A 27,262-nucleotide genomic window follows, 5' to 3' on the forward strand; every position below is an offset into this window, starting at 1 on the left:
TATACATATTCGTGCAGCATGTACGTATAGTTATAGCTATGAGTAAGTGTTATACACATACATATATATCCGAAAATATCCGGAAAAGCCCGAGGAACCCGAGCGTTTGAATTCATACGAAATGAGCTTTACACAAATTACAACAACTTTCCTTTTTATTAAAAATTAAGTTTCTATTCTACATTTTCTTAATACATCAGGATCATATTCAATATTTAAAAGGTACAATCCATGAGGTTCTGCCACTACTCCTTGGTACTTAGCAGAGGAAGGAATTCTCAACATAGTTTCAATATCTTTCTCAGTTATGATTCCCTTTCCCAAAGCAAACACAGTGCCTACCATTCTTCGTACCTTTAAAACCAAAAATACAGAAGTACATAATTCAATTATAACTGCATAACAAAGGTTCTTTTTTTACCTGTTTATACAAGAAAGATTTTGACTTGATTTTAAACTGATAATAATTATGATTATGTGACAGAAAATCAAATGGCATCAAAGGCTGTGCCTCTTCTAAAATAAACATGTCCAGTACTCTTCTACAATGTCTCCAATCTTTTTGACCTTTGCGTTTAGAGCAAAAGGTTTCAAAATCATGATATCCTAGGAACATTTCCAGACTCGCTTTCATTCTTTCAATATTCAGTTGTGGTTCTCTGACAAATTATGTCTCATTTAAAAAGAAGTACTCCTGAAAAAGGCACAAAAATATAATTTAATACCTTATATGCGGAGTGTAATTCCCTTCAATTATAGGATATTTGTGGTTATTCAAATCCTTAGGCACCATAAACCTATACATATAGGTTCTAGACTTTGCAGAAAATCTTGCATGAAAGTCTTTAGTAACGGGGATAAAATTGAGTAATCTGAAACAAAAACTTTCTAAGTATCATTTTTTGGCATTAGGTAACTATAGTAAATTAAAAGTAGAGATTACCTAATGTCATGAGAACATTTCACAAAAAACCTATTCATCTGTCTCAATACCTCCTCAGAGTTATGAATGGCATTATCTTTTAATTCTAAATCTACATGGGCAGTGGAAAGCAAAGAGTGAACTCCTCTGTCAGTTCTAAATATCCAAAAGAAATTTTTTATGTAAATAATTATTAACTTACAATTAAAGACTTATGTTTACCTGCTGGAAACAGTCATTTTTGGTTCAGTTATAGCAGAAGGGTAGACTGTTCGCAGAGCTGTTTCCAGCACTCCTTGAACTGTATCATTATCTCTTACATTGAGACCATAATTTTGTTTTTGAATACCTCTATAAAAAGAATACCAAAGTTGACAAAATTTAATTTATTGTAAAATAAGACAAATCTTTTACCTGTATTGAGAGCCTAAGTAGGAAAATTTCATAAAATATCTGACCATATTTGAAATCTATTAAGAATCAAGTAAACGTAATTAGGTCTTATTAACAATAATTATTATTTTAATAAATTACTTTCTTAATCAAATGCCTAACAAAAACAATACACGTGTAAAAAGCAACGCAAAGTAACCTGTGTAAGCAGTTAAGCCTTTGCAGATAACACAGATAATGACTTTATCAAGAACAAACGTGTATTAAATACACATATATAATTATTTAAATTAATCAGATTTATACAATACAGTAAATGTATACAAAAAATACTATATTTTGTAATGTTATAACAAAAAATTTGGATGATTACATTAGATATTTACTAAGTATCACGTGCACACCAACACAATGATAGCGAAGTGGCAATGTATAACTGTATACGTATAAATAAATTACACTCAAAAACTGCGAAAATTTGCATATACACCAATATACATTCTTATCTTACTGTCATTGTGTTGGTGTGCACGGTCTCTATAAAAGTGACAATGCAAACACGCCGATTTATATACTAAATGGGTGGGTAGGAAAATGACCTAAAGATAAAATGTCCTAATGATAAAATGACCTAAAAACGCTAACTTCACATTGGTTAAAAGCCGGTATTGCACATTACCGACCGAATCGTCCGAATTTCCTAAATTTGAGTAGCTGGCAACGACCACCACCGACGGCACCGACACCACTACCCTGCACCATCACCCACCATTACCAAATACCACCACTACTGTGTGGATATACATATGGATATATAACCTGATAATCCTGATATAACCTATCTTGTAATCATGGAAAATAAAATATTGAATAGAAATCATGGAAAGCGTAGTTGTAGCGGCGGTCCCCAAGGATTAGGTAAAAATGTATTTATTTTTAAATTGCTTTATGACAATAGCTCAATATTGAATATTTGATTTTTATTTATTAGAAATTACTTTATTTTATCATAGGTGATCCAAATGATACTAGTCTAAGAAAAGTAGAAATAGAGATTTTAATTCCAAAGATAATGCGGGATAGATCTAGAGCGGAAAAATGTGCAGAAGAATTAAAAGGTAATCAACTTTATTTTAATCATCTGACACAAGTTTTCTTAAAGTTAACCGTTTATTCAGTGTTCAGTGAATGTGGTAAAAAAGCAGGTTTACTTTTAACCTTCAAGTGTAAAAAAGAATGTGCTGCCTTCAATGAGTGTTCAGCAAAATGGTATACAAATGAGGAATTTAAAGAAGAGTGTAAGCAACAATATCTGAAGGAAAGAGCTGAATACAGGAGAACAGGAATAACAAAAAAGATGAAAGAGAATAAACTTTCTGACAAGTTAAAATCAGAAGTTTAAAATTACTCTAGTCTATTTCATTTAAGATTATTGTATTGTTGTGTTAAGAATGAACATTTTGATGGAAATATTAAAATATATTTGTAATTTAAGATGATGGTCCTTGTTCCTCTCTAGTCTGCTTTGGATTCCATCTTCTCCATAATAGCTCTTTAACCAAAAAATTTGACAATACCTCTGGGGATTCAAAACAGTTACTTCTTGGAATTGATGATGGCCAAAGTACTTGGGCAAACAATATTTCCTAACACAAAAGGATGTTATAGTAAAAAATTTTATTTAATAATTTGTTTTTAAGATCTATTTTACCTTAGCTGCAGTCTCGGATAATCTTTCCAAACCAAACAGGTTATTCCATGTCATTTTTAATGATGGAAGGCTTGGATTTCTGGTATAAGTATCAGAATCAAGTGTATCTATTATCACTATGTATGATGCATGATAAAATGGTGGACCCTGTTTATACAGTACTATGAAATATTAAGTTATTAAACTTCATATTGTGAAAAAGCTATTTAAATATGTAAAAATTTTCTTATACCTACAGAAATCACCACCATATTTAAGGCCTGGTTTTACTACCCAACCTTTACTTCTGAAATAATGGTAAACTACATATTTTTCAATAAAATTCTCTTCTATTTTACAAAAATAATGCCATGTATCATTAATATTAAGCAAACTTCCATCAAAATTCACAATGCGCAAGCAACCCAATCCAAATAGGAGAAAAAATGATTCTTCAGAAGTTAAATGTAATGTCTCTTTAATAGGAAAATTAGTTGCTTTGATCTGTGGTCTAATAGTTTTTAAATAATCCTCTGTGTCTGAATCACTGTCAGGTAAAACTAATAATTTTTCTTCCAAGTCTAAATCATCTGTGCTATTATTTGGCTGATCCTTTTCATCATGTGGAGATTGCAATTCTTTTATATCATTTGAGTCATTAGAATCTGTAGAATCAACAACAATTTCTTCTGTTTTTTGATCATTGTTTGTCGTCTCACTATTATTAATTATCACTAAAATATACAATTAATATTAGAAACTGCATCTCTTCTATTTAGATAATTAAACTATCCTATTTATGATATTTGAGTAGTATTAAATACAATTTTCAATCACCTATACTCTCCTGAGAATTTATTTCCATTAGACTATCATCATCCTTTTCACAAGAATGACCCATTTGCAGTTCTTTCCAGTTTATATTGGTTTCAATCTCTTCACAAGATTCATCACTCAGCTCTTTAACCTCTTCAAGCCATTGTTCCCGTTGGGTCCATTGTCTATTTTTAATAACAGGAGGTGCGTTTTTTCTGATCTTACCAAATGTAGGATAGCTACGCGATAAGGACCCTTTTCCAAAAAAACCCTAACAGAATAATCCAATAAATATAATGAAAAGCTAAAGCTGTCATATTATTTCTTACCATTGAATTAACAGCTTTCATCTCTTCAGAATCAGGAATGCAAGATCCAAAATCAGTTAAATAAGCTGTATAGACAGTCCAATCATTATTTTTACATAAATTAATTGGAAAGGCCTGAGTTTGTAAAATTTTTACATTCGATTTTTTCTTTGGCTCAGATAACATCATTTTATATTAAATTTTTTAAACTCTTCCGGCATCTAGGAAAACCTATTAATAATAACAAAAACTCATTTATAGGTTATACCTAGGTAGCATGGAATGGCATGGAATGGAGGTATGAAATTAAAGAGAGGTGAGTGAGGTGAATTGAGTGAGAACGATGAAAACGAGAACGAAGCGAACGAACAGATAAGCTTTTGCGGAATGCGCCGAATGCGGGCCGCGGAGTTGAGTTGAATTGAACTGCATACTGCATCGTGTCGAAAGTCTTGAAACTACAAGGGAAGGGAAGGGTGGAGAGAGAGGAAAGGCATTACCGACCGACCTAATCTTGCCGCCTTTAATAATTTATCTTCTGTTATAAAAATAAAAATTATTTTTTTAATGTTTACAGAATAGTTTTTTTTTTTAAATAAATACTAACAACAAAAATTCGCTTAGATAAGAAAATCTATTTTTACAAATCAAATAATTTGATTATGGATTTTCTTCACACAGCTTGTTATGTAATGAATAGGTGTCTAAAGGTTAAGTGCAGGTCACTATGCATGCCGTCGCTGATCGCATGATCCGCATGAAAGGAAAGTCATTTTCTTAATATTTTCGTGAATAAAATGCCTGAAGACAAAAAACCCAACATATTGATAGGAGCAATCGATGAAGGAACTAGCAGTGCTAGATTTCTGGTAAATAGAACTAACCAATTGTAAAAAGTAAATATTATTGATAGCTGACAATCAGCTCTCAAAACAACTTCTCCTTATTTCATTGAATTACAATATCTCTTCAGGTATTTGATGTATTGCATAGAAAGGTAATAGCTTCACACCAAATTGAGATCAAACAGAAATATCCACATGAAGGATGGGTGGAACAAGATCCGAAAGAAATATTAACAGCTGTGGTGGAGTGCATAAGAGAGACCATAGAGAAGTTGAAGGATTTAGGTAAAAGTGTGTCTGATATCAAAGCAGTTGGCATTACAAATCAGAGAGAGACCACATTGGTATGGGATAAGCAAACAGGAGAACCCCTACATAATGCTATTGGTTTGTAATTTAGATCATTGCACTTTAGGATTTTATTAGAAACCGTTCTTTTTGTTATTGCAGTGTGGTTAGATATGAGAACAACAACAACAATGGAAGATGTGCTTGATAACATACCAAACAAAACACGCAATAAAAATTATTTAAAGCCTCTCTGTGGATTACCCATGTCTCCCTATTTCAGTGCACTGAAAATTCGATGGCTGATAGATAATGTACCTCGTGTCAAACAAGCTGTAGAAGCTAAAAGATGTGCCTTTGGAACTGTAGATACTTGGCTAATTTATGTAAGAAAACTAAGTGCTAATCATTTTTCTCTCTATGAACATTGTTAATGAATTATTTTCTACAGAACCTTACCAAGGGACAACTTCATGTAACAGATGTATCTAATGCATCACGCACAATGCTGATGAATATAGAAACATTGAAATGGGATCCATTACTGTGTAAGTTTTTTGGAATACCACAGCATATATTGCCAGAAATTAAATCCAGTGCAGAGATTTATGGTTTAATTTCTAATCCAAATGTCCTCGCAGGAATTCCAATATCTGGTGTAAGTGAGCATGATGGTAGAACAGATTGTTAAATAATTAAGTACAATAAAATAAATTTGCAGTGTGTGGGAGATCAACAAGGAGCACTGCTGGGTCAATTATGCCTAAAGCCAGGCCAAGCAAAAGCAACATATGGAACTGGGTGCTTCTTACTCTATAATACAGGAAATATGGTAAATATTCATCATATTTCTTTAAGAAAAGAAAATAATAAGAAAGTTTATTTTAGAAGGTAGATTCTACTCAGGGCTTAATAACTACAGTTGCATATAAAATTGGCAAATCTTCCCCCATCTATGCTCTGGAAGGATCAGTGGCTGTTGCAGGTGCAGCACTATCCTGGTTACGGGATAATATGGAGCTTCTTAGTAATATCACACAGTCTCAAAATATGGCAGAGCGTGTCAGATGTTCAGGAGACGTTTACTTTGTACCTGCTTTCTCCGGACTTTACGCTCCTTACTGGCAACAAGATGCTAGAGGGTAGTTATAGAAAAAAGAAAATGTGTTTTGATTTTTAATTATTTTAATTTTTAGAGTGATTTGTGGAATCACTGAGGATACCCAACAATACCATATAATTCGAGCAGCTCTTGAAGCCGTTTGCTTTCAAACTCGAGATATTTTAGAGGCAATGATTAAAGATTCTGGAACAAAGCTGTCTACTTTACAAGTTGATGGCGGAATGACGGTGAATGATTTACTTATGCAGTTACAAGCAGATTTAACTGGTATCAATGTTGGTAGGTTCTATATGCAATTAAATTTATTCTGCTCCAATAAAATATATATCAGATTATACTATTTTGTTGTGTTTAGTAAGACCAAATATGGTAGAGACAACAGCTCTGGGTGCAGCAATTTTAGCTGGCGTTGGAGCTGGTCTCATTGATATTAATGATGTGGATGCTTCGCAAGTGACGAAATTTTCTCCCCTTATCAGTGATGATGGTAAGGAATTCTTAAATTTGATTTTAATATATAAAAATTGATTTTTAAAAACACTTTTTTTAGAGAGAGATCTCCGTTATTCCAAATGGAAAATGGCTGTAGAAAGGTCCATGAAATGGGATTGCTCAACAAGTTTAATGACTAATAATTAATAAATGGAATATTACGAAATAGAGTTGACGAAATAATGTTGACGAAATAATGTTAACTATTGCAAACAATAATTAGCACTTTTGAAAATTAAATACACATAATGCTATTATCTAATTCTAAGATTTATTAAAAGAAAAAGAAAATATGCATTTATTTTATATTTCAAGGAAGTCTCGGTGTTTTGTCTCCTAGCTATTTATTTTTATAGTTTTTAGGATATTGGTTAAAGGATAAAAAGAACTTAATACGGAAGCCTAACGCCAAAAAGGTGATTTTGCTTAAATTATTTTTAATTAAATTCGAAATCGAAAATATTTTCAGAACGGTACTGATGGATTATAGTATTAAATGTTTCATCCCCCCCCCCCCCTGATGACTTTTCTGAAAATTACAAATGTATTTACATATATTTAGTATGAGATTAAATGGAAAATTATGAATGGGACTATTTTTTTCACATTTTTCCGCATTCTGCTTCCAATATTATAATGAGTCATTTTTTTTTCCTGTAGTTTATTTTTCGATTTCATCGATTGTTACGGCATCCGGCTAGTATGTCGGTTTTTTATTTATTCATTTTTTTCGATGTTTCTGTAGTTTTTTTTTTTAGGCATTTACTAGTCTTTTTGATAATTTAACATCTTTGTTTGTATTCTCCTATTCTAAGTCTAAATATATAATCTAGTTCTACTCGTAATTTTCGACAAAACGTCAACCTTAAATTTTTGTCCAGCTTCTAATTTTATTTTTATGTATTGTAGTTAACTTTTTATGCTGGTCGTTGAAATTTTTCGCATCCATGGTAGCATTTTTTAAACCACTTTGCATTTGCTTGTTCTACTGCTCCATTGTTACTAATTGTATATTCGTCTCTGGTAAATCATTGTTTTTCTAAGATAGTCCTTTCCATATTGTGCAATTTCCGCTCAGTTTTATCTTTAAATTTCTGCATATCGTCGGGACGCTGGTTTTTTAACGAGAAAATTATATTTTCATTATTCTGCAACATTATTTTTATTATTTAACATATGTCTATTAGCTAATTACTGGTTAATACGTTACCTGCAGAATATTTTCAATGCGAAGAATATTCTTTCTCTGGCCTTTTAATTATTCATTTTCACCCTGTAATCTTTTTATCTAGTTATCTTAATTTTGTTTACATCGTCCGTTAATATTTTCAGCCCAACGAACAAAAGTTCCGTTCTTTTCAGTTAATTTTTGGAGCCTTCCACAGGGCTACATTTAGATTTTCTCGTTATTTTATAATGTGGCTGAGCTTTTACTCGAAAACACTAGATCTTCATATTCTTAACTTAAGCTGGTAATTTTCTTTCGAGTTATCTAACTCCTTTTGGAGCAGCTGTCTCTACAAAATTAATGACCATCGTAAAAAGGACGCCTAAATAATATTGTTCGGGGATAATTATAAATTGATAATTTTATACCACTTGAACTTCTTCTTGAAGCTAGTTTTTAAAGTCTGAAATCTCATTTTATTGATTATTTATATTTCTTGCCAAATTATCACTACCAGCTGATAGAGCTTCCAATTCCTGATTGTAAAAGTGAATTTATCAATAAAAATTACTATAAAATTCTTATTTGCCGATAAATCATCCAAACGATTTAATTGCTTATTTCTGAAATGAAGTTTGCCGTGTAATGAATAGGTATGCAAAGGTTAAATGCAAGTCACAATATCATCAAAAAATCATTGATTGAATAAGCGATGAAAGGAAATCCACTATCTTGATATTTTTGTAATTAAAATGCCGAAAGACAGAAAGCTTAACCCGTTGGTAGGGTCAATTGATGAAGGAACTAGCAGTGCTAGATTTCTGGTAAATAGAACTAACCAATAGTAACAAGTAAATATTACTGACAGCTGATGAGTAGCTCCTAAGAAAATTTCTATTCAGTACATTCTAATATCTATTCAGGTATTTAACGTATTACATAGAAAGATAATAGCTTCGCATCAGATAGAGATCAAACAAATATATCCACGTGAAGGATGGGTAGAGCAAGACCCAAACGAAATCTTAAGAGCCGTGGTGCGATGCATAAGAGAGACCATAGAGAAGTTGAAGAGATTGGGTAAAAACGTGTCAGATATTAAAGCAATTGGCATTACAAATCAAAGAGAGACCACTTTGGTATGGGATAAGCAAACAGGAGAGCCGCTACATAATGCTATTGGTTTGTAATTTAGATCATTGCACCTTAGCATTCTATTAGAAACCTCTCGTTTTGCTATTGCAGTATGGTTGGATATGAGAACAACAACTACGATGGAAAAAGTGCTTGACAAAATACCAGACAATACACGCGATAAAAATTACTTGAAGCCCCTTTGTGGATTGCCCATGTCTCCTTATTTCAGTGCACTGAAAATTCGATGGCTGATGGATAATGTGCCTCGCGTTAAAAAAGCTATAGAAGCCAAAAGATGTGTTTTTGGAACCGTAGATACATGGATCATTTATGTAAGAAAACTCTATGCCAATCATTTTTTTTCCTCCATGAATAGTCAATTAAGTTTGTTTTGTAGAATCTTACTAGGAGAGAACTGCATGTGACAGATGTCACGAATGCATCGCGTACAATGCTGATGAATTTGGAAACCTTAGAATGGGACCCAGTATTGTGTAGTTTTTTTGAAATACCGCGGCATATATTGCCAGAAATTAAGTCCAATGCGGAGATTTATGGTTTAATTTCTAGTCCAAGTGTCCTCGCAGGAATTCCAATATCTGGTGTAAGTGAGCATGATGGTAGAACAGATTGTTAAATAATTAAGTACAATAAAATAAATTTGCAGTGTGTTGGAGATCAACAAGGAGCACTGCTGGGTCAATTATGCCTAAAGCCAGGTCAAGCAAAAGCAACCTATGGAACTGGCTGTTTTTTACTCTACAATACAGGAAATACTGTAAATTATTACTCACATTTTTTTTTTTTTTTTTTTTTTTTTTTTTTTTTTTTTTTTTTTTTTGGTACACGAAATAAGAAAAACATATCTTTTAGATAGTAGATTCTACTCATGGCTTAATAACAACAGTGGCATATAAAATTGGCAAGTCTTCACCAATTTATGCTCTGGAGGGATCGGTGGCTGTTGCAGGTGCAGCGATAACTTGGTTGCGAGATAATTTGGAACTTCTAACTAACATTAAAGAATCTCAAAATTTGGCAGAACGTGTCAAATGTTCAGGAGACGTTTACTTTGTACCTGCTTTCTCCGGACTTTACGCTCCTTACTGGCAACAAGATGCTAGAGGGTATATAGTTATAGAAAAGAGACAAAGTTTTTATTTTTCATTATTTTAATTTTTAGAGTGATTTGTGGAATCACTGAGGACACCCAACAATACCATATAATTCGAGCAGCTCTTGAAGCCGTTTGTTTTCAAACTCGAGACATTTTAGAGGCAATGATTAAAGATTCTGGAACAAAGCTGTCTACTTTACAAGTTGATGGCGGAATGACGGTGAATAATTTACTGATGCAGCTACAAGCTGATTTAACCGGAATCAGTGTTGGTAAGGTGTTAATTTTATTATTTTTTTCTTTTTTAATCCAATAGAATATTTATCAAATTATACGATTTGTTCTTTTTATTTTAGTAAGACCAAGTATGGTCGAGACAACAGCTCTGGGGGCGGCAATTTTAGCGGGTGTAGGAGCCGGCCTTGTCAGGATTAATGAAGTGGATGTTTCAGAGTTTACGAAATTTTCTCCCTTTATAGGTGACGACGGTAAGGAATCATTAAGACTGATTTTATTATACAGAAATTTATTTGTAAAAATTATTTTTTTAGAAAGAGATTTTCGTTATTTCAAATGGAAAATGGCTGTACAAAGATCTATGAAATGGGATTGCCCAACAAATCGAATTAATCTAATAAATCCAATAAATCCTACAAATTCAACAAATTCAACAAATTCAACGAATTCGACAAATTCGACAAATTCGACAAATTCGACAAATTCAACAAATTCAACAAATCCAGGAAATCCATGGAATCCAAGGAATCCAGGAAACCCAAGAAATACAGGGAATCCAGGGAATCCAGGAAACCCAGGGAATCCAAGAAATTCAGGGAATCCAAGAAATCTAGGAAATCCAGGAAATCCAGGGAATCCAAGATATCCAGGGAATCCAGGAAATCCAAGGAGTCCAGGAAATCCAGGGAATCCAAGGAATCCAGGGAATCCAGGAAATCCAAGAAATCAAGAAAATCCAGGGAATCCAGGAAATCCAAGGAATCCAGGACATCCAAGGAATCCAGGAAATCCAGGAAATCCAGGACATCCAGGGAATCCAGGAAATCCAGGGAATCCAGGACATCCAGGGAATCCAAGGAATCCAGGAAATCCAGGACATCCAGGAAATCCAGGACATCCAGGGAATCCAGGAAATCCAAGGAATCCAGGACATCCAAGGAATCCAGGAAATCCAAGGAATCCAGGAAATCCAGGACATCCAGGAAATCCAGGGAATCCAGGACATCCAGGGAATCCAAGGAATCCAGGAAATCCAGGAAATCCAGGACATCCAGGGAATCCAGGAAATCCAAGGAATCCAGGAAATCCAACAAATCTTACAAGTAATATTTCATTACTAGATTGTTTCTTAACGGAGTTGACATAATAATGTTAATTTTTACAAATAGTTATAAACAATTTTTAAATAACATATGTGTCAATTCTACTATTTAAATCTAATACTGTTTATCAGATTAATTATATACGTTTGAATAATACAATTTGCTTTTAACATATTTATTTTCAGAATGTATTATTTTCTCGGATTTCTGCAATATTTTTTTATAATAGAAAAATAAAATATAGATGAATTTTTTCTCCTTAATGAACATTACAACAGTCTTATATGATACAGATGTGTTTTTGGAATGAATAAGGGTATCAAATTTGTTGGAAAATTAGTTTCATTAAGTAGACATAATTCTGTAAACTTTTTCATAAGTTTTCTATGCTTTTATTACAATATTTGCTGGTATTTTTATTACTCGTATGTATATTATTCGAATGAATTTCAGTTTAATCGTAATTATAATTGCATGTAATCGTCCTTTATATTATATTTACTAATTAAGATCCAGTTATAGAACTCCGTAATCGTGTTTACAATAGCTAATACGTGATTTCTTCGATTAAATAAAAATTAAATGAATATTGATCTTAATTTCTTATTAATTAATTTTTATATACAGATCCGGCAAAGGAGCTAGAAAAATTAGAAACCAATGAGAGCAGTTTCTATATTCACTCACCAAACAGACAAAAATTTTTTTTGCCTGACGAAAATAATGAAGAGGTATTTAAAACAGTTTTATTTTATTCAGAACTTGTGAAGCTTCTATTAATTTAGTGTAAATTAGCTTTGTAGAGATATGAGCAAGATTTATGATTTAATTTATTAAGTACTTTGAAACTTATTTATTTTATACTTTTCGAGAAATGAAATTTTAAATAACGCTATCTTTCTTACTTCGTCCCTTTTATAAAAGATTTTATAATTTAAAAACATAATTGATAATCATGCATACATGATATTTAGGTTGAAAGTTTATCAGAAAGAATCGTAGGTCTTACTGAAATGTTCCCTGAAGAAGTACGTAATTTTGGATATAACTTTAGTTCATATTTGTGTGCGTCTGTTAAAGGTTAGTCGTGTATTTTATCAAGTTATTGAATACAAAACATATTTTTTAAATTTAATTATATTTTTGTTCTAGGATTATATTCGTTTTCATGTTCGGCTGCATGGTTATTCTTCAGCTGCTCAACAATCTTATTTGCACCAATAATTTTTGAAGTAGAACGTACGCAGATGCAAGAAGTACAACGCACGCAACAAAAACAAGTTTTATTACATCGAGAATCCGTAAAACCGACAGTTGGAGGATCTAATGGTTTTTTTATGACACCTGTTCAGCGATAAAATATCAATCTTAATACCAATAAGATAATTTGGTTGAATAAAGTTTTAAACTGTTTATCAGCATTGCAAAGTCATCCTCCAAATTTCTATAACTTATTAATTTCACTATATTTGAACAAATGTAAAAAATTTATTGTTAATCTACTGGCTATAACATTTCAAATATATTCAATATTATTTACAAAAACAAATTTCTTATTTTATTAATATTGTATTGCTCACAGTACCCATTTTCACTACAGTTTATTTCTATTGAAATTAAATATAAGATATCCATTTTAAGGAAGCTAAGCCGGAAACCGCAGATATCGAAGTGCCTTTTTAAGGAAAAATCCTTATAAAGTTTCTTTCATAAAGAACTTAAGCTATATTTGGTTTTCATGCTTAATTTAAACTCTAGTTAAAGTAAAACATAGTTGACGAAAGTAATCATTAATTAAAAATTAAATAAAGATGATAGAAATAGCGAATATGCTACTGACCATGAATAAGTATCTATAGACATAACAATTCGTTTGGGTGACATATAGAATGCTCAGATTTTGGAAAAGGGAATATATTATTTTACTCTGCAGGGGGGAGGGGGGATCAATGGAAAAGCTTTCAAATTCAGTAATAGAGAAAGAGAGAGAGAGAGAGAGAGACATAGTCGTTACTCCAAATGGAAATTGAATGGAAAAAAATTCATGCAATGGGATAGCTCAACAAATATAATAAAAGTTAATAACAAATGGAAGTTACACATCGGAGTTAACATCATAATGACATCTATTACAAATAATAATTAGTCTTTTATTTAAAATTATATATATATATTAATGCTACTATCTAAATCTAATAATTTAATAAAGCAAAATGAAAGTACGCAATTACTTTAGATTTCAGTTAAGCCTCGATGTTTTGTCTTCTAACTACTTCGTTTTGTTTTTTGACGAAATTGGCTGTAGCTTTTAAAAAACTTTTTTACGGGAGCTTCCTCCTAAAATGATGTTTTTATATTTATTTTTAATTAAATTCAATATAAAGGCGAGGACCTCTCAGTTCATTAAGTTAATTTTGCTACATTATGCGTCACGTGAAACATAGCAAAATTAATTCAATGAGCTCTTAATAAGCTGAGAGGTCCTCGCCCTAAGTATATTTACCTGATGTACATTGAAATCATAAATATTTTGAGATTGATACTGATTAAATATAGTATTAAATGTTTCATTTGTTGATGAATTCTGAAAAATACAAAGGTATGTATTTTTATTATGAGATTAAAATATAAAATGATAAGTAAGCCTACTTTCTCAATGTTTTCTTCCTTCTGCCCTGAATATGATAAGTAAGTTTTATTTGTCGTAGTTGGTTTTTCGATCTCATCAATTGCTTTGGTGTCCGACTTAAATGTCAGTTTTCTACTTGTTTTTTTCGATGTTTCCGGAGCTTTTGCTTTATTTTCAGATTGTTTAATGGTATTTTTTGATAGTTCAGCATCTTTACTTATATTCTCCTGTTCTGGGTGTAAATTTATAATCTGATTGTCATTCGTCTTTTTCAACAGTTCAGAATTTTCTAATTTTTTTTCCAATTCCTTAATTTTATCTTCCAGTATCGCAGTTGACTTCCTATGCTTGTCGTCGAGATTTTTTGCGTCTATACTAGCTTTTTTTAAATCACTGTGTATTTGCTTGTTCTCCTTCTCCATGGTACCTAATTTTATATTCATCTCTGATAAATCGTTATTTTTCTGAGTCAAGGCCCTTTCCATGTTGTGCAATTTTGCCTCAAGTTTATCTTTCAATTTTTGTATTTCTTCAGAATGTTGCTTCTTTAACGAGAGAACTAGTTTCTCATTATCCTGCAAAGTGATTTTGTCATATTTAACATATAATTGTTCGTTAAACATCAACTAATTTTTATTACCTGAAGGGCATTTTCCATGGCAATCACATTCTGCTTTTGCCCTTTTATTTGTTCATTTTCACTCTGCAATTTTTTTATCAAATTATCATCATTTATTTTTATGTTATCCGTTAATATTTTCAGCTCATTAAGCAATATTTCCGTTTCTTTCACTTTATTTTCAGCAACTTCTAGAGCTACATTCAAATTTGCACATTGCTTCATGCTGTGACTGAGCTCCTGTTCCAAAATACTGGATCTTAATTTAAGCTGATTATTTTCTGTACAAGAGTTTTTCAAATCTGTCTGGAGTCCCTGTATCTAGAAAATTAATAAACATTTATAACAAAGACAATTTACTGATATTTTATAGTCAGAATGAAATTGAACATTTTATACCTCCTCCATTCTTTCTTGCATCTGCTGTTTAAAATTTGAAATTTCATCTTCTTGATCTTTTATTTTGTTGACCAAATTATTACTATTGACTGACAAAGTTTCTATTTCCTGCCTGGAACAGTACAATAAAATTACAACGAAGTTCTTATTTCATGATAAATTTTAATTTGCTTGAGATAATCTTATAAAAAAGAAATTTTACTTAAGATCTAATATTATCTGTTCTCTCTCATTTAGTAAATTGAAAGCCTGCACTTTTTCGTCGTCTATACTTTTTATTTGTTTTTGTAGTTCGTTATATTTTTTCTCCATCAATTTTTGTTCCTAAAATTATTCCCTTTTAGAGAAAATCTTTAATACCATTATTCTACTATTAAATACCTGCATCACTTCGTTTTGTTGGCAAGAATAAAAATTTTCTAAATGACTTATCTCTGATGAATATTTATAATCCAGTTCCTCTTTTGCTTTTCTCAAGTCAAGATAGAGATTTTCCAATTCTTGTATTCTGTAACACAATTTATATGCAAATAATTGTTAGTATTTAGAAAAACAAATCCGTTTTACCTCTTCTGACTTTCAAGTAAGTTTTTGCTATCCTTTTCTTTGTTTTTTCTTAGTTCTGAAACTAAAAATAAATAGTAGTTAATTAAACTTTATCTAAAAACCTGTAATGAATTTTGAAATAATTTGTTTTAATATTCTTTTAAATTCTCTAAGTCTTATTTTGACCTTGAGTAAATTTTTCCTTCTCCGAGCTTATCTCGCACGAAGCGATAATTTTCTGGAGGAAGGAAGTCGAGAATGGAAATGATAAAAAATTCAGTGGTATCCTTTTCCTCCTTAACCACGAGATTCTAGACGCAAAAATCTTTTTATACCTTCGATCCGTAGTTTATCGAGCTCCTTCTGCCTATTCACTATTACAGCTTGCTTTTCAGTTGCTGTTCTCAGCAATGCACTTAAATTCGCCTCACACTCCTTATATTTGAACATTAAATCTTTCACATAATCCAAATGGATAGTCATGTAACTGACCACCTCGCAGCAAGAGATGGTCCTAATAATATTAGATAAAATAAATTACAATCAGTCTTTATCTAATAGAATGTCTTTCTTTTTAAATTACATAAAACATTATTTAAATGTATATTAATACTTGGCTTCCAAATCTTCTCTAAAGCGATCCTGGCTTTGTATATTAGAAGTAAGCTGTTGATTTTCATTCTGCAATTTTTCTATCTTCCTTTGTAAGGCATAAATCTTGCTCTCCTGACTTATATAAACCTGATCTTTATTTTTGCTACTTGATTCTTGGTCCTAGAACATTACATACATTTATTTCATTGATGTAAGCAATAGTTGTTACTATCTATGCATAAATTAAATCATTTACCTGAAAAACAGTTTTTGGTTTAGGCTGCGAACTAGCTTGTGTGTATTGCAACCACTTCCCAACCATAGCATTGACAAGTCTACTACTAGAAGTAGCTGGCATTTCTTTATCGTTGTTGTTTTTCTTAGGAAATTTTTCTAGCTTCTCCTTGTTTTTCTTTGGCTCCTCTGCCTTACGTTTCATTGTTTCCTTCCTATCCATCTCTCACTGAAATATATTTTTAATGTTTTAAAAACAATTACAAATTTTCCTAATAAAAAATAAAATGAAAAATTCATTTTTTGCTGATTAAAATTTGAATTCAATTCGAGCGATATAATCGATCAAATATATCGAATAGTGAAATTAAAATTTCAAATTGATTCAAGATAAAATTAATCTTATTCAATTATACCAGAATTTTTACAAAATCAATTCGAATAATGATGTGACAATCATACATGAAGTTAAACAGAAAACTGATTAACAAATAAATTAAAAAGAATGGCTGCTTACAATTATTACCAATGTAATTGTTATTACAAACAATGTAATTGTTTTGTTGAAATGTTTAAGGAAGCTAACAAATTCACGTGGGACCCTTATACACTCTTATATTAACAAAATAATATTTATTTTGTCTTTCCTCACGTGTGAAAACAATGTTTATGAAAAGCAGAGATTTTATTTCATATTTTAACTCACAAGCTTCAAGGATGTCCTGATGGAACAAAGTTGTAATAATAAACAAAACAATAATGTCTGACGGTAACAAAAGATAAATATAAAAAAAATGGTAATAAAGTTTAAAGAGGTTTAGAAGGGGAAGGGGTGAATGTAACGTATTGGGGTTGACTTGAAAAGGGTGGGGATAACTCTGCTGATCTCCGCGGAGAAATACGAACGCAGCCGAGTCCTGGTCCACACCACAATCCCCATCTCCTCTTTCATCTCCCACCCTCTTGATTTCAGCTCCCGTCGACGGCTGTGCTGTGCTGTGAGTGCTGCGGTCATATATCTCTCATCATTCTCATCACACCACATCATATGACATCACATGTGTAGTAAAGGTGGTGGTGGTGGTAGTCAATAGGTCCTGTGAGTTGTCAAGTTCTGTCAAGAAGACCTCGTATAGTTCTTGACTGTTCTGTCACTTCTGACTGTCTAAACAAAAATTCTCACATCCAATCCAACTTGACGAGTCAGTTAACGTTCTTCAGCCAAACCAATCGGACGGACCAAAGATGAAGGAACATGAGGCAGCATCCTGCCAGAGGAAACCCAAAAAGCTCAGAAATGTCGCTAATAAAACCGAAGCTTTTGATTCCCTTCATACCAAGACCATTGATGTATGTATTTTTCTAGTTTTATTGTCTGAAGTTCATTTTTCAAGAAAAATGTGTTTTTTTCTTATTTCTATTTTTTAATTTTTAATATTAACATTAGTAACAATTAACAATTCGTTGTACATTTCTGTAATATGACAAGGTTGCAGAAACTTTAATTGTGCAATTTTATCTTTTGTTTAGTTTGACTGCTATTCCGAATGTTTTCTTTTTTAGTCAAATTAACAGAAATAATGAAATAATTTAAGTGCGGCTGAAGCGAGCATGAATGAGGTAATTGTCTAGTTTAATTTACATAGGTAATTTTTACACACGCCCATAGCGAGATTAGCGAGCGCTTTTTCCCCATTTTATCTTTCATCTGTCTGACTATACTAAATTTATTTCACTTTGGCCGCCTACATTATTTATTCTTACTACTGAATTTTACAATTTCAATATAAACTCTTAAAAAATTATATGAAAAGATCAGTCAATTAAAGAAAATTTTGAATGATTGGCTTAAATAATGATAATAATATTTTTTCTTTTGTTAGCCAACATTATGCTCAACTCAAGTATGCCTTGGAAGTATCATGGCAATACCGACTCATCCATCAGAGCCTAGAAAAAAGGAGGAAGTACTGGTTCATGCAAAAGATTTCCTTGAGCAATATTATCAGTCTATTAGAAGGTAATTCTTTATTTAGCAAATTCTTTTACTATTTTAGTTAACTTTAATGGATAACATTTTTAAAGATTGAATAGTGATGCTCACAAAGCTCGTTGGGAAAGTGTTCAGAAGGAAGTTGTTTCTGCTGGTAGCTATCAGTTGACTGAAACAGAATTAATTTTTGGGGCCAAACTTGCTTGGCGTAATGCATCTCGTTGCATTGGTCGCATTCAGTGGTCTAAATTACAAGTACTTTTGATAATACATGCTTTACAATGTATATTTAGACTAAGAATTAATTATATTACATAAATATCAATATTTTAGGTATTTGATTGTCGTTATGTTACAACAACAAGTGGAATGTTTGAAGCTTTGTGCAACCATATAAAATATAGTACAAATAAGGGAAACATTAGGTATTTTCTATTTATTTGGGTTTTTCTGAAGTTAATTGTATCTCTTGAAAAAGGACCTAAAAATTATCTAAATATTTACAGATCAGCAATAACGATATTTCCACAACGAACAGATGGTAAACATGATTATAAGGTGTGGAATCAACAATTGATCAGTTATGCTGGCTATAAAAATCCAGATGGGACCATTCTGGGTGATCCAGCTAATGTAGAGTTTACAGAAGTCTGTATTAAACTTGGATGGCGAAGTGCACGCACAAAATTTGACATTTTACCATGGGTTTTATCTGCTAATGGTCATGATCCTGATTATTTTGATATTCCACCAGAACTGGTGCTTGAAGTGCCCCTTGTTCATCCCACGTAAATTATTAAATTTTAATTAATGTACAAGGATTGTTTATAAAGCTTCTTAAGCTATGACAAATATATATATATATTTTTAGCTTTGAATGGTTTGAAAAATTAAATTTGAAATGGTATGCTGTCCCTGCTGTATCTGGTATGGCATTTGATTGTGGTGGATTAGAATTCACTGCTGCACCTTTCAACGGTTGGTACATGAGCACCGAAATCGGGGCTAGAGACCTCTGTGATGCACAAAGATATAATTTATTGGAGGTAATATACTTATTTACAAAACTGTAACAAGATTAAATATGTATTGTTTTTGATTTTATAATTCTTGTATGCTTAGACTTTTGCTTCTCACATGAATCTTGATACAACAACTCACATTTCTTTATGGAAAGATAAAGCTTTAGTGGAAGCTAATTTAGCTGTTTTGTACAGCTTCCAGGTAAGCTAGATAAAGTCTTTTTCTCTTTATTATATTCTGATTAATCGTTTAATTTTATAGCTGAAAAATGTTACGATTGTGGATCATCATACAGCATCAGAAACTTTCATGAAACATTATGAGAACGAGATGCGTTTGAGGAATGGCTGTCCAGCTGATTGGTTGTGGATAGTTCCACCCATTTCAGGATCGGCTACTCCTGTTTTTCACCAAGAAATGGCACTTTACTACCTAAAACCGTCTTACGATTATCAGGATCCTGCATGGAAAACTCATGTTTGGAAAAAGGGACGTGATAAGAGATCAATTCTGAAGAAACCAAGAAGAAAATTTCATTTCAAGCAAATAGCTAGGTGGAGTAGAAAATATTTAATTCAATGACTATCAACTTTTTTATTTTTTTCTCACATTTTCAGAGCTGTGAAATTTACATCAAAATTGTTTGGACGAGCTTTGTCCAGACGTATCAAGGCTACAGTATTATTTGCCACTGAGACAGGAACTTCTCAAATGTATGCTGAGAAATTGGCAGAACTACTAGGGCATGCCTTTCATTCTCAAGTAAGATTTTTAAAAGGTTCAATAAATATTTAGCGCTTACTTCTATTTTGCTCAAAGGTTTTATCCATGGCTGATTACGATGTAAGTAACATCGAACATGAAGCCTTACTTTTAGTCATAACATCTACCTTTGGCAATGGTGATCCGCCAGAAAATGGAGAGGCATTTGCTCAAAATCTTTATGCAATGAAAATGAATGAAAATTTTGTCAACAGTAACGAATCTAAAATTAGGTAAGAGAATTTAATAAAAGTTAATATTTTTCTATGGTTGACAAGGATATACAATTGCAGTCTGGCAACTTCAAAATCATTCATCAAGGCTAATAGTCAGACCGAGGTTATCAATGCAAAAAAATTGGATAGATTGGATTCTTTAAGAGGATCAACTACTGAATCTCAAACTGAAGATACTTTTGGACCATTGAGCAATGTGAGGTAATGCTCCAAGAATAGTGCAAATTCGTATAACATTGTTTCAGTGGAATTTCTAGATTAATAATTTTTTTAATTATATTTGTAAGATTTGCTGTGTTCGCTTTGGGTTCTTCAGCATATCCAAATTTTTGCGCTTTTGGTCATTATGTGGATAATTTGCTTGGAGAATTGGGTGGGGAACGTTTACTACGTTTAGGTCTTGGAGACGAGATGTGTGGACAAGAACAAGCATTCCGAAAATGGGCGGCAGAAATCTTTGCTGTTTGTATCCTATTTTAGTATAAATTATTATTTATTAATATATTTCATTAATCTTTTGTTCTTCAGGTGGCTTGTGAAACATTTTGTCTGGATGATGATGATACTTTGTCAGAAGTTGCTTTATCTTTGGGTTCAGAAGCTTTGACAGCAACGACTGTTCGTTTTGTTGAAGCTGATCCTCAACCAATAGTAAAAGGTAATTTTTATGTCTTACGATACTTCTTTAATTAATTACTTAAAATATTTCAGCATTGAGCAAATGTCACAACAGAAACGTGACCACTTGCAATATGTTCAAAAAAACAAACTTAACTAGCGACGGGTCTGGGTAAGCTCTGTCAAATTAATTAGTTTCCTTGAATATTTTATTGATTGTATATTTTAGCGCAACGACACTTTTACTTGAATTGGATGATCTGAAAAGCATGGAAATTTCGTACAAGCCTGGGGACCACTTGGGGGTATTTGCTTGTAACAGATTAGAGATCGTGAATGGAATATTAAACAGAATTCATTCCACCCATGATTCTGATGCATCAATTGAGACTCAAATGCAAAAACAATCGCATACACCGAATGGTATTGTCAAAACTTGGGTGCCAAGTAATAAATACTTGCCTAACTCTTTACGGGTACTCCTAACAAGATTCTTGGATGTAACAACTCCACCATCGCCGAATCTCTTAAGATACTTTGCTTCTATCGCGACAAATCCGAAAGAACAAGAGAAGCTCCATGTTTTGGCTACTGTAAATATGTGATAAATTTAATTAATACTAGTTTTTAAAGAGAAATTTATTGGTAAGTGATCATTTTAGGATTCTGCTGCTTACGAGGATTGGAGACACTGGAAGTTCCCCAACTTGCTAGAAGTGCTACAGGAATTTCCATCAGTAAAGCCATTTGCTCCACTTCTTATCCATTATCTAACTCCTCTTCAGCCAAGATTTTACAGCATTTCTTCTTCACCAGAAGTGCACAAGGGACAGATACACTTAACCGTTGCCGTAGTGCAATATAAGACACAAGGTAAATACATTCTGCGTTATCTTGAGTTCATTAATGTTAATTTTGAAAATTCAAGGTGGTGCTGGAAGTCTGCATTATGGTGTCTGCTCTAATTATTTGCATCAGATTTCTGACGGAGAGTCGCTTTATGTATTTGTTCGCAGGTAAATAAAAGTTAGCTGATAACCCTAAAAGATTATTTATTATTAATTAATTTTTTAGTGCTCCGAGCTTTTATATGCCAGCGCAGGTCGAAGCTCCGATTATATTGGTTGGACCAGGAACTGGTATTGCACCTTTCAGAGGATTCTGGCATCATCGTTTAGCAGAAATGAGACTCAACTCAGGTATATGAATAATAAAAATATCTATTTTTTTATATACTCAATTTTTTATATTTTAGATAAAAAGTTTGGAAAGGTTTGGTTATTCTTCGGTTGCCGTCAGAGAAATTTGGATTTGTATAGGCAGGAGAAACGGGAAATGCTAGAAAATGGCGTTTTGGATAAAGTTTTTCTAGCTCTTTCTCGTGAACCAGGTCTAAAAAAGACGTACGTGCAAGATCTAATTCAAGCAGAGGCAGCCCAGATATACGATATGCTAGTTTTTCAACAGGGACACTTCTACGTATGCGGTGATTGTACAATGGCTGAGGATGTTTATCAAACCCTTAAGCAGATTATACAAACCCATGGAAAGAAAACAGATAAAGAAGTTGAGGCTTACATGTTTTCTTTGAGGGTAATTTATTGAATTAAAGAAATAAATATCTTTCTTTTCATTTTAACAATATTGATTTTTTCTTCTTTCAGGATGAAAATCGATACCACGAAGATATCTTTGGTATAACGTTGCGTACTGCTGAAGTGCACAATAGATCTCGAGAAACAGCCAAAATAAGAATGGCAGCAGAACCTTAAAATTTCAGTAAAAATCTTCAACATATACTTAAATATTTTTAATTCATAAATATCAAACTTCTTGCATATCAGTAGAGACTATTATTGAATGTTAAATATTTGTTATCATTGTTTAATTTACAGATGAACTATTTTATGAGAAACAAATGCTGAAAAAATAATATGCAATATTTTATTAAATATTTATCAATGTTACACAATTTACTTAGAGTAGCATATTGCTGATACTTTATCTTGAGCATTAACACAAATTTGAATAGTTAATAACTATAAAACTGTAAATCATATATACTCGTATTGTATACAGTAACGTGAAATATATGGAAAAGAGAAATATTAAAATGAGCATTTTATTTCAATCTACAAACATTACACTGGATTTGATTAAAATCACAGACAAATTACAATACAAATTGCTGTTGTGCAATAAAATCATTTATGCTTTAATTCAAATTCTCTGCAGTTTAAACTTAGAGAATCATCATACAGAAGTTTTACTGAAATATTTAAGTACTGTAATAACATTATTTTAATAGATAAAATTATCTTTACATACCGACGTAAAGGATTGTGTTCTGAATAATTTTTTATTCACAGACTAAGTATGTTTTAATTTAATGAGAAGCTACATTTTTCATCTCTGGTTCCTCCTTTTCACTGAGATTACCCAAGAGTTTCTTAATTTCAGCAATAGCCTTTCCTGGATTCAAACCCTATAAAAATTTAATTCATTAAATATGTGTAAAACTGAATACTTATGCATTTTAAATAAGTACCTTTGGGCATGTACGAGTGCAATTCATGATTGTATGGCATCTGTACACAGAATACGAATCCTTTAATCTATCTAAGCGTTCACGAGATTGGTTGTCTCGAGAATCAATAATCCATCGATATGCCTTTAAAAAATACATCATTTTGATTAGAATTAAAAAGAAGAAACATTTTTAATTTTGTTTAACATGAAACTACCTGCATCAACACTGCCGGACCTAAATACTTATCGCCATTCCACCAGTAAGATGGACAAGAAGTGCTACAGCAAGCGCAAAGGATACATTCGTACAGACCATCCTATTAAAAGTAATCAAATTATAGATTATAAGTGAAGAATTAATTAACTTTCATTTTTAGTACTTACAAGCTTTTTGCGGTCTTCAATGCTCTGTAGCAGCTCTTTTTTCCTTGTTCCTTCTACTTTCCCCTCGGATTGAAGCCATGGTTGTATACTACGGTACTGATTGTAGAAATTTGTCAAATCTGGTACCAAATCCTTAACTATGTACATATGAGGCAAAGGGTAAATCTTGCTAGATGTGTTTAAGTTTGAATCAATAGTGCTGAAAAACATGTTATAGGTAAATATATACTTTTTACTAAAAGGTACATAAACATTGACTTAAAATTATAAACAAACCTGATGCAAGCAAGAGTATTTGTGCCACCTATATTCATGGCACAAGATCCACATATACCTTCTCTGCATGAACGCCGGAAGGTAAGAGTAGGATCAATCTCATTCTTTATTTTAATTAAAGCATCCAAAACCATAGGACCGCATCTACATGAATTTTCACCCAAAAATATATTTAGTCTGCCTTAGATAACAAGAAAAGAGAAAAGTAAAAAGATTCACATACTTGTCAAGATCTACTTTGTAGTCTTGCATATACGGCTTTTGATCAGGCTTATCAGGATTCCAACGGTAAACAGAAAAGGTTTTTAGCCTGGCCTCTGCATTCTGGCATGATGTAGAATGAAAAGCCCTGACCTAAAAGATACATAAAATAAGTAAATTGTAAAAGCAGAAAACAATATTTTTAAAAAAAAAATTATGTAAGATTATTATAGGTTATAGACAACCACAACAAGTAAAAATAAATGACACTCGTCAAGTTAAAAGCACTATCAGCGAAACGAATGTGATTGGCATACGAGTAATAACAATTATTACATGGTAATAAACGTTAACTCACTTGTCTCAGAGTATATCTGCAAGTCTGTGGAACGATTCCTGCCATTTTTTCACTCCAAATTTACCTCAATTTATCTTACAGGGTCTTTTAACCGGGATGCGTTTTATTTCGGCGGGTGATTGATTATGTAATCTTGAAAACCGCGAGTAAAGTAAAAATCATTAATATAGGATCACATCAGAAATGTCTCATGATCAACAAATAGACCAATACAAAATCAAATTTCTATTTCTACTCTTCTATACTTATACGTATATGTAGTAGTATTCTGCCAAGTGCCAAATAGAGTTAAAATATTTGGCAAAAGAAATTTACATGACCGCGATTTCTCATATAAATATGCACATTATAGGTGTAAGTAAATCATATCTTTATGACGAAAAAAAATATTGGTAAAGTAAACTTTTATTTTTTATATAACTGATTTACCTATTAGATAATTGTTAAAGAAATTCAAATTTATATTTTTTCTATTTCGAACGCGCCGCAAGCACAGGGCATAGGTGTGACGATGCTGGTATTAGTGTGCATTGTTAGTTGTGTTTGTTCGATTCTGTAATTCTGTGTATATATATACTACATATGGTTATTGGTGCAGCTGTGCAACAGTATTAGTAATAGTTATAGTATTAAAATTACTATATATATATATATATATATAGTAGAGTAGTGAGAATAATCTATAATATATATATATAGTAGCTATAGGATACTTGTATAGGCGTGTATGACGCATGTATACCGTGTAGCCTGTAGGTGTAGTGTTTTCAGACTTTCAGTAGTAGTAGTAGTGTAAGTTATGCCAGCCGCATGAAAAATTGCAATGTTATATAAATATTTTTTACAAAGTGTCATCCGATGGCAATTACTTGTGTGAAAGATTTAAAAAACCTTTTTTTGAGATAATATTGACATGTTTTGACTGTTTTTATTTAAGATGATTTATCATTTTATTTAGTCTGACATGAACTTTGACTTAACCTGTTTCATGTTATTACATGTGCATGTAATTTTGGAAATATTTTTTCAGGAATAAATATGTTTAGGTAATACATTTTGTTTTGATATTTTGAACATTATTAAATTTGTTCATTGTGGACATACTTTCTGTGCTTTTAGGATATTGATTTTTATTCTTCTTATAGGTTGACACAATAAAAAATACAGAAAGTTCAGATAGTATAACTAAAATGAGCAAATTTATTATTGGACAGTGAAGATAGTAAATTATGTTTGTTTTACAGAAATATAATCATGTTGGAGCATGTGGCTCGTTTGAGCATCAATAATGTTTCTAAATTAAAAGCAGATCAAACATATAGAATACATAATCCTGCTACTTTGAAAGAGTATGAAGGAAGAAAATTGGTAGGGTGAGTATGAGTTAGATACATAATTAGTAGATAAATGTACTTTGCCTATATTAAAAATTGTTTCTTTTAGTTTCTCCATGGAGCAAATATATTCGGTAGTATCAGATGTGGCAAATTATAAATATTTTGTACCATTTTGTAAAAAATCAGATATTGTTTTAATTGCCAAAGATTACCTTAATGCAAGATTAATAATAGGTTTCCCTCCTATCAATGAAAGCTATACATCTAAAGTAACTACTGTAAAGCCACATATGGTTAAAGCAGAATGCACAGATGGAAAACTTTTTAATCACTTAGATACACTTTGGGTCTTTAGTCCTGGTTTAAAGAATAATCCCCAAACCTGTGTGATTGATTTTTCACTGTCTTTTGAATTTAAATCTCTCATTTATTCTCATCTTTCTAATCTATTCTTTAATGAGATTGTAAGACAAATGGAAAATGCCTTCTTAGAAGAAGCTAAAAAAAGATATGGACCGCCATGTATAAAAACCGTTCGTTTAGAAAGGTGACGATTAGTTAATCTGTTATTTATTATTATAAATATAATTGAGAAGATTAAAAATACAAAAGTTTTTTACTGAAAAGTAGTTACGTATTATAATTTTTATTCGATTTAATCATTTAGATTTATTTGAATTTTCCGCCTACATTACTTGGCGAGACGGACCAATAAGAACGATTCAAAAAATCGGCTGCTATTTTCTGCTGTCAGTTAAGGGAGGGTTATGATGTGGATAATAAATATTCATGGACCAAGGCCTTTTAAATTCAACGGTCATCATCGATAAAAATATCAGAATAGAGAAAAGTTTTGAGATAAACAAGTTTTAATATTTTCATTCA

At 31.8% G+C, this 27,262-nt stretch overlaps 9 protein-coding genes across 20 annotated transcripts; 5 read left to right on the forward strand and 4 right to left on the reverse strand.

Moving 5' to 3' along the window:
- Window positions 1–152: 152 nt before the first annotated feature.
- Window positions 153–1,855, reverse strand: LOC136775906 (tRNA pseudouridine synthase-like 1). Its single transcript, XM_066731096.1, has 7 exons — window positions 1,827–1,855; window positions 1,337–1,392; window positions 1,145–1,273; window positions 944–1,078; window positions 726–872; window positions 422–659; window positions 153–354 (listed from the first exon to the last, which is right to left on the reverse strand). The coding sequence occupies exons 1-7, from the start codon at window positions 1,830–1,832 to the stop codon at window positions 166–168; spliced, it is 900 nt and encodes a 299-aa protein (XP_066587193.1). The 5' UTR covers window positions 1,833–1,855; the 3' UTR covers window positions 153–165.
- Window positions 1,856–1,996: 141 nt separating this feature from the next.
- Window positions 1,997–2,809, forward strand: LOC136775907 (COX assembly mitochondrial protein homolog). Of its 3 annotated transcripts, XM_066731098.1 has the most exons (3): window positions 2,002–2,233; window positions 2,329–2,433; window positions 2,494–2,809. In XM_066731098.1, exons 1-3 carry the CDS (start codon window positions 2,167–2,169, stop codon window positions 2,715–2,717), a joined length of 396 nt encoding a protein of 131 aa, XP_066587195.1. In that variant the 5' UTR covers window positions 2,002–2,166; the 3' UTR covers window positions 2,718–2,809. The 3 variants fall into 3 exon arrangements, with proteins under 3 accessions (XP_066587194.1, XP_066587196.1, XP_066587195.1); XM_066731097.1 differs by having other exon boundaries at window positions 1,997–2,233; window positions 2,329–2,809; XM_066731099.1 differs by having other exon boundaries at window positions 1,999–2,241; window positions 2,329–2,809.
- Window positions 2,806–4,583, reverse strand: Tsen2 (tRNA splicing endonuclease subunit 2). Its single transcript, XM_066731094.1, has 6 exons — window positions 4,500–4,583; window positions 4,151–4,360; window positions 3,843–4,092; window positions 3,263–3,739; window positions 3,027–3,187; window positions 2,806–2,961 (listed from the first exon to the last, which is right to left on the reverse strand). The coding sequence occupies exons 2-6, from the start codon at window positions 4,316–4,318 to the stop codon at window positions 2,806–2,808; spliced, it is 1,212 nt and encodes a 403-aa protein (XP_066587191.1). The 5' UTR covers window positions 4,319–4,360; window positions 4,500–4,583.
- Window positions 4,584–4,784: 201 nt separating this feature from the next.
- Window positions 4,785–7,470, forward strand: LOC136775904 (glycerol kinase 3-like). Its single transcript, XM_066731093.1, has 9 exons — window positions 4,785–4,998; window positions 5,103–5,361; window positions 5,425–5,648; window positions 5,714–5,920; window positions 5,984–6,094; window positions 6,151–6,404; window positions 6,459–6,664; window positions 6,741–6,872; window positions 6,936–7,470. The coding sequence occupies exons 1-9, from the start codon at window positions 4,927–4,929 to the stop codon at window positions 7,022–7,024; spliced, it is 1,554 nt and encodes a 517-aa protein (XP_066587190.1). The 5' UTR covers window positions 4,785–4,926; the 3' UTR covers window positions 7,025–7,470.
- Window positions 7,471–8,311: 841 nt separating this feature from the next.
- On the reverse strand, window positions 8,312–17,511 carry LOC136775545 (interaptin-like). Of its 6 annotated transcripts, XR_010822947.1 has the most exons (14): window positions 17,178–17,511; window positions 16,683–16,889; window positions 16,446–16,606; window positions 16,168–16,346; window positions 15,854–15,914; window positions 15,668–15,794; window positions 15,489–15,610; window positions 15,287–15,398; window positions 14,909–15,208; window positions 14,289–14,843; window positions 14,143–14,223; window positions 13,871–13,976; window positions 8,474–8,581; window positions 8,312–8,394 (listed from the first exon to the last, which is right to left on the reverse strand). XR_010822947.1 is itself a non-coding variant. In XM_066730420.1 (13 exons), the coding sequence occupies exons 2-12, from the start codon at window positions 16,881–16,883 to the stop codon at window positions 13,905–13,907; spliced, it is 1,971 nt and encodes a 656-aa protein (XP_066586517.1). In that variant the 5' UTR covers window positions 16,884–16,889; window positions 17,178–17,511; the 3' UTR covers window positions 8,638–8,668; window positions 13,871–13,904. The 6 variants fall into 6 exon arrangements, 5 of the variants coding, with proteins under 5 accessions (XP_066586517.1, XP_066586519.1, XP_066586520.1 ...); XM_066730420.1 differs by lacking the exons at window positions 8,312–8,394; window positions 8,474–8,581 and adding an exon at window positions 8,638–8,668; XM_066730422.1 differs by lacking the exons at window positions 8,312–8,394; window positions 8,474–8,581 and adding an exon at window positions 13,077–13,314.
- On the forward strand, window positions 8,798–12,998 carry LOC136775544 (glycerol kinase-like). Its single transcript, XM_066730417.1, has 12 exons — window positions 8,798–8,869; window positions 8,969–9,227; window positions 9,291–9,514; window positions 9,580–9,786; window positions 9,850–9,960; window positions 10,056–10,309; window positions 10,366–10,571; window positions 10,656–10,787; window positions 10,851–11,639; window positions 12,267–12,370; window positions 12,614–12,719; window positions 12,792–12,998. The coding sequence occupies exons 1-12, from the start codon at window positions 8,798–8,800 to the stop codon at window positions 12,995–12,997; spliced, it is 2,670 nt and encodes an 889-aa protein (XP_066586514.1). The 3' UTR covers window position 12,998.
- A 127-nt stretch (window positions 17,512–17,638) lies between the features above and the next one.
- Nos (Nitric oxide synthase) lies at window positions 17,639–23,245 on the forward strand. The gene is made up of 20 exons (XM_066730797.1): window positions 17,639–18,010; window positions 18,544–18,680; window positions 18,746–18,908; window positions 18,987–19,078; window positions 19,160–19,441; window positions 19,525–19,699; window positions 19,776–19,877; window positions 19,938–20,230; window positions 20,294–20,438; window positions 20,496–20,671; window positions 20,732–20,875; window positions 20,962–21,136; window positions 21,203–21,332; window positions 21,386–21,464; window positions 21,522–21,885; window positions 21,955–22,165; window positions 22,221–22,308; window positions 22,367–22,491; window positions 22,548–22,885; window positions 22,957–23,245. Exons 1-20 carry the CDS (start codon window positions 17,906–17,908, stop codon window positions 23,062–23,064), a joined length of 3,432 nt encoding a protein of 1,143 aa, XP_066586894.1. The 5' UTR covers window positions 17,639–17,905; the 3' UTR covers window positions 23,065–23,245.
- A 153-nt stretch (window positions 23,246–23,398) lies between these two features.
- Window positions 23,399–25,572, reverse strand: SdhB (Succinate dehydrogenase, subunit B (iron-sulfur)). 3 transcript variants are annotated; one of them, XR_010822987.1, is made up of 8 exons: window positions 25,041–25,229; window positions 24,705–24,835; window positions 24,482–24,625; window positions 24,206–24,404; window positions 24,037–24,138; window positions 23,841–23,963; window positions 23,621–23,777; window positions 23,399–23,561 (listed from the first exon to the last, which is right to left on the reverse strand). XR_010822987.1 is itself a non-coding variant. In XM_066730803.1 (8 exons), the coding sequence occupies exons 2-8, from the start codon at window positions 25,083–25,085 to the stop codon at window positions 23,679–23,681; spliced, it is 843 nt and encodes a 280-aa protein (XP_066586900.1). In that variant the 5' UTR covers window positions 25,086–25,172; window positions 25,470–25,572; the 3' UTR covers window positions 23,399–23,678. The 3 variants fall into 3 exon arrangements, 2 of the variants coding, with proteins under 2 accessions (XP_066586900.1, XP_066586899.1); XM_066730803.1 differs by adding an exon at window positions 25,470–25,572 and having other exon boundaries at window positions 23,399–23,777; window positions 25,041–25,172; XM_066730802.1 differs by having other exon boundaries at window positions 23,399–23,777.
- Window positions 25,265–27,184, forward strand: LOC136775753 (coenzyme Q-binding protein COQ10 homolog B, mitochondrial). Of its 3 annotated transcripts, none has more exons than XM_066730807.1 (4): window positions 25,265–25,394; window positions 26,285–26,413; window positions 26,484–26,924; window positions 27,045–27,184. In XM_066730807.1, the coding sequence occupies exons 2-4, from the start codon at window positions 26,295–26,297 to the stop codon at window positions 27,052–27,054; spliced, it is 570 nt and encodes a 189-aa protein (XP_066586904.1). In that variant the 5' UTR covers window positions 25,265–25,394; window positions 26,285–26,294; the 3' UTR covers window positions 27,055–27,184. The 3 variants fall into 3 exon arrangements, with proteins under 3 accessions (XP_066586904.1, XP_066586903.1, XP_066586902.1); XM_066730806.1 differs by lacking the exon at window positions 25,265–25,394 and adding an exon at window positions 25,725–26,086 and having other exon boundaries at window positions 26,186–26,413; XM_066730805.1 differs by lacking the exon at window positions 25,265–25,394 and adding an exon at window positions 25,725–26,086.
- Window positions 27,185–27,262: the final 78 nt, after the last annotated feature.

This window comes from Prorops nasuta, unplaced genomic scaffold (assembly GCF_024137725.1).
Source record: "Prorops nasuta isolate Cenicafe-Biocafe unplaced genomic scaffold, Cenicafe_Pnas_1.2 PNAS00008, whole genome shotgun sequence".
Lineage (NCBI taxonomy): Eukaryota > Metazoa > Arthropoda > Insecta > Hymenoptera > Bethylidae > Prorops > Prorops nasuta.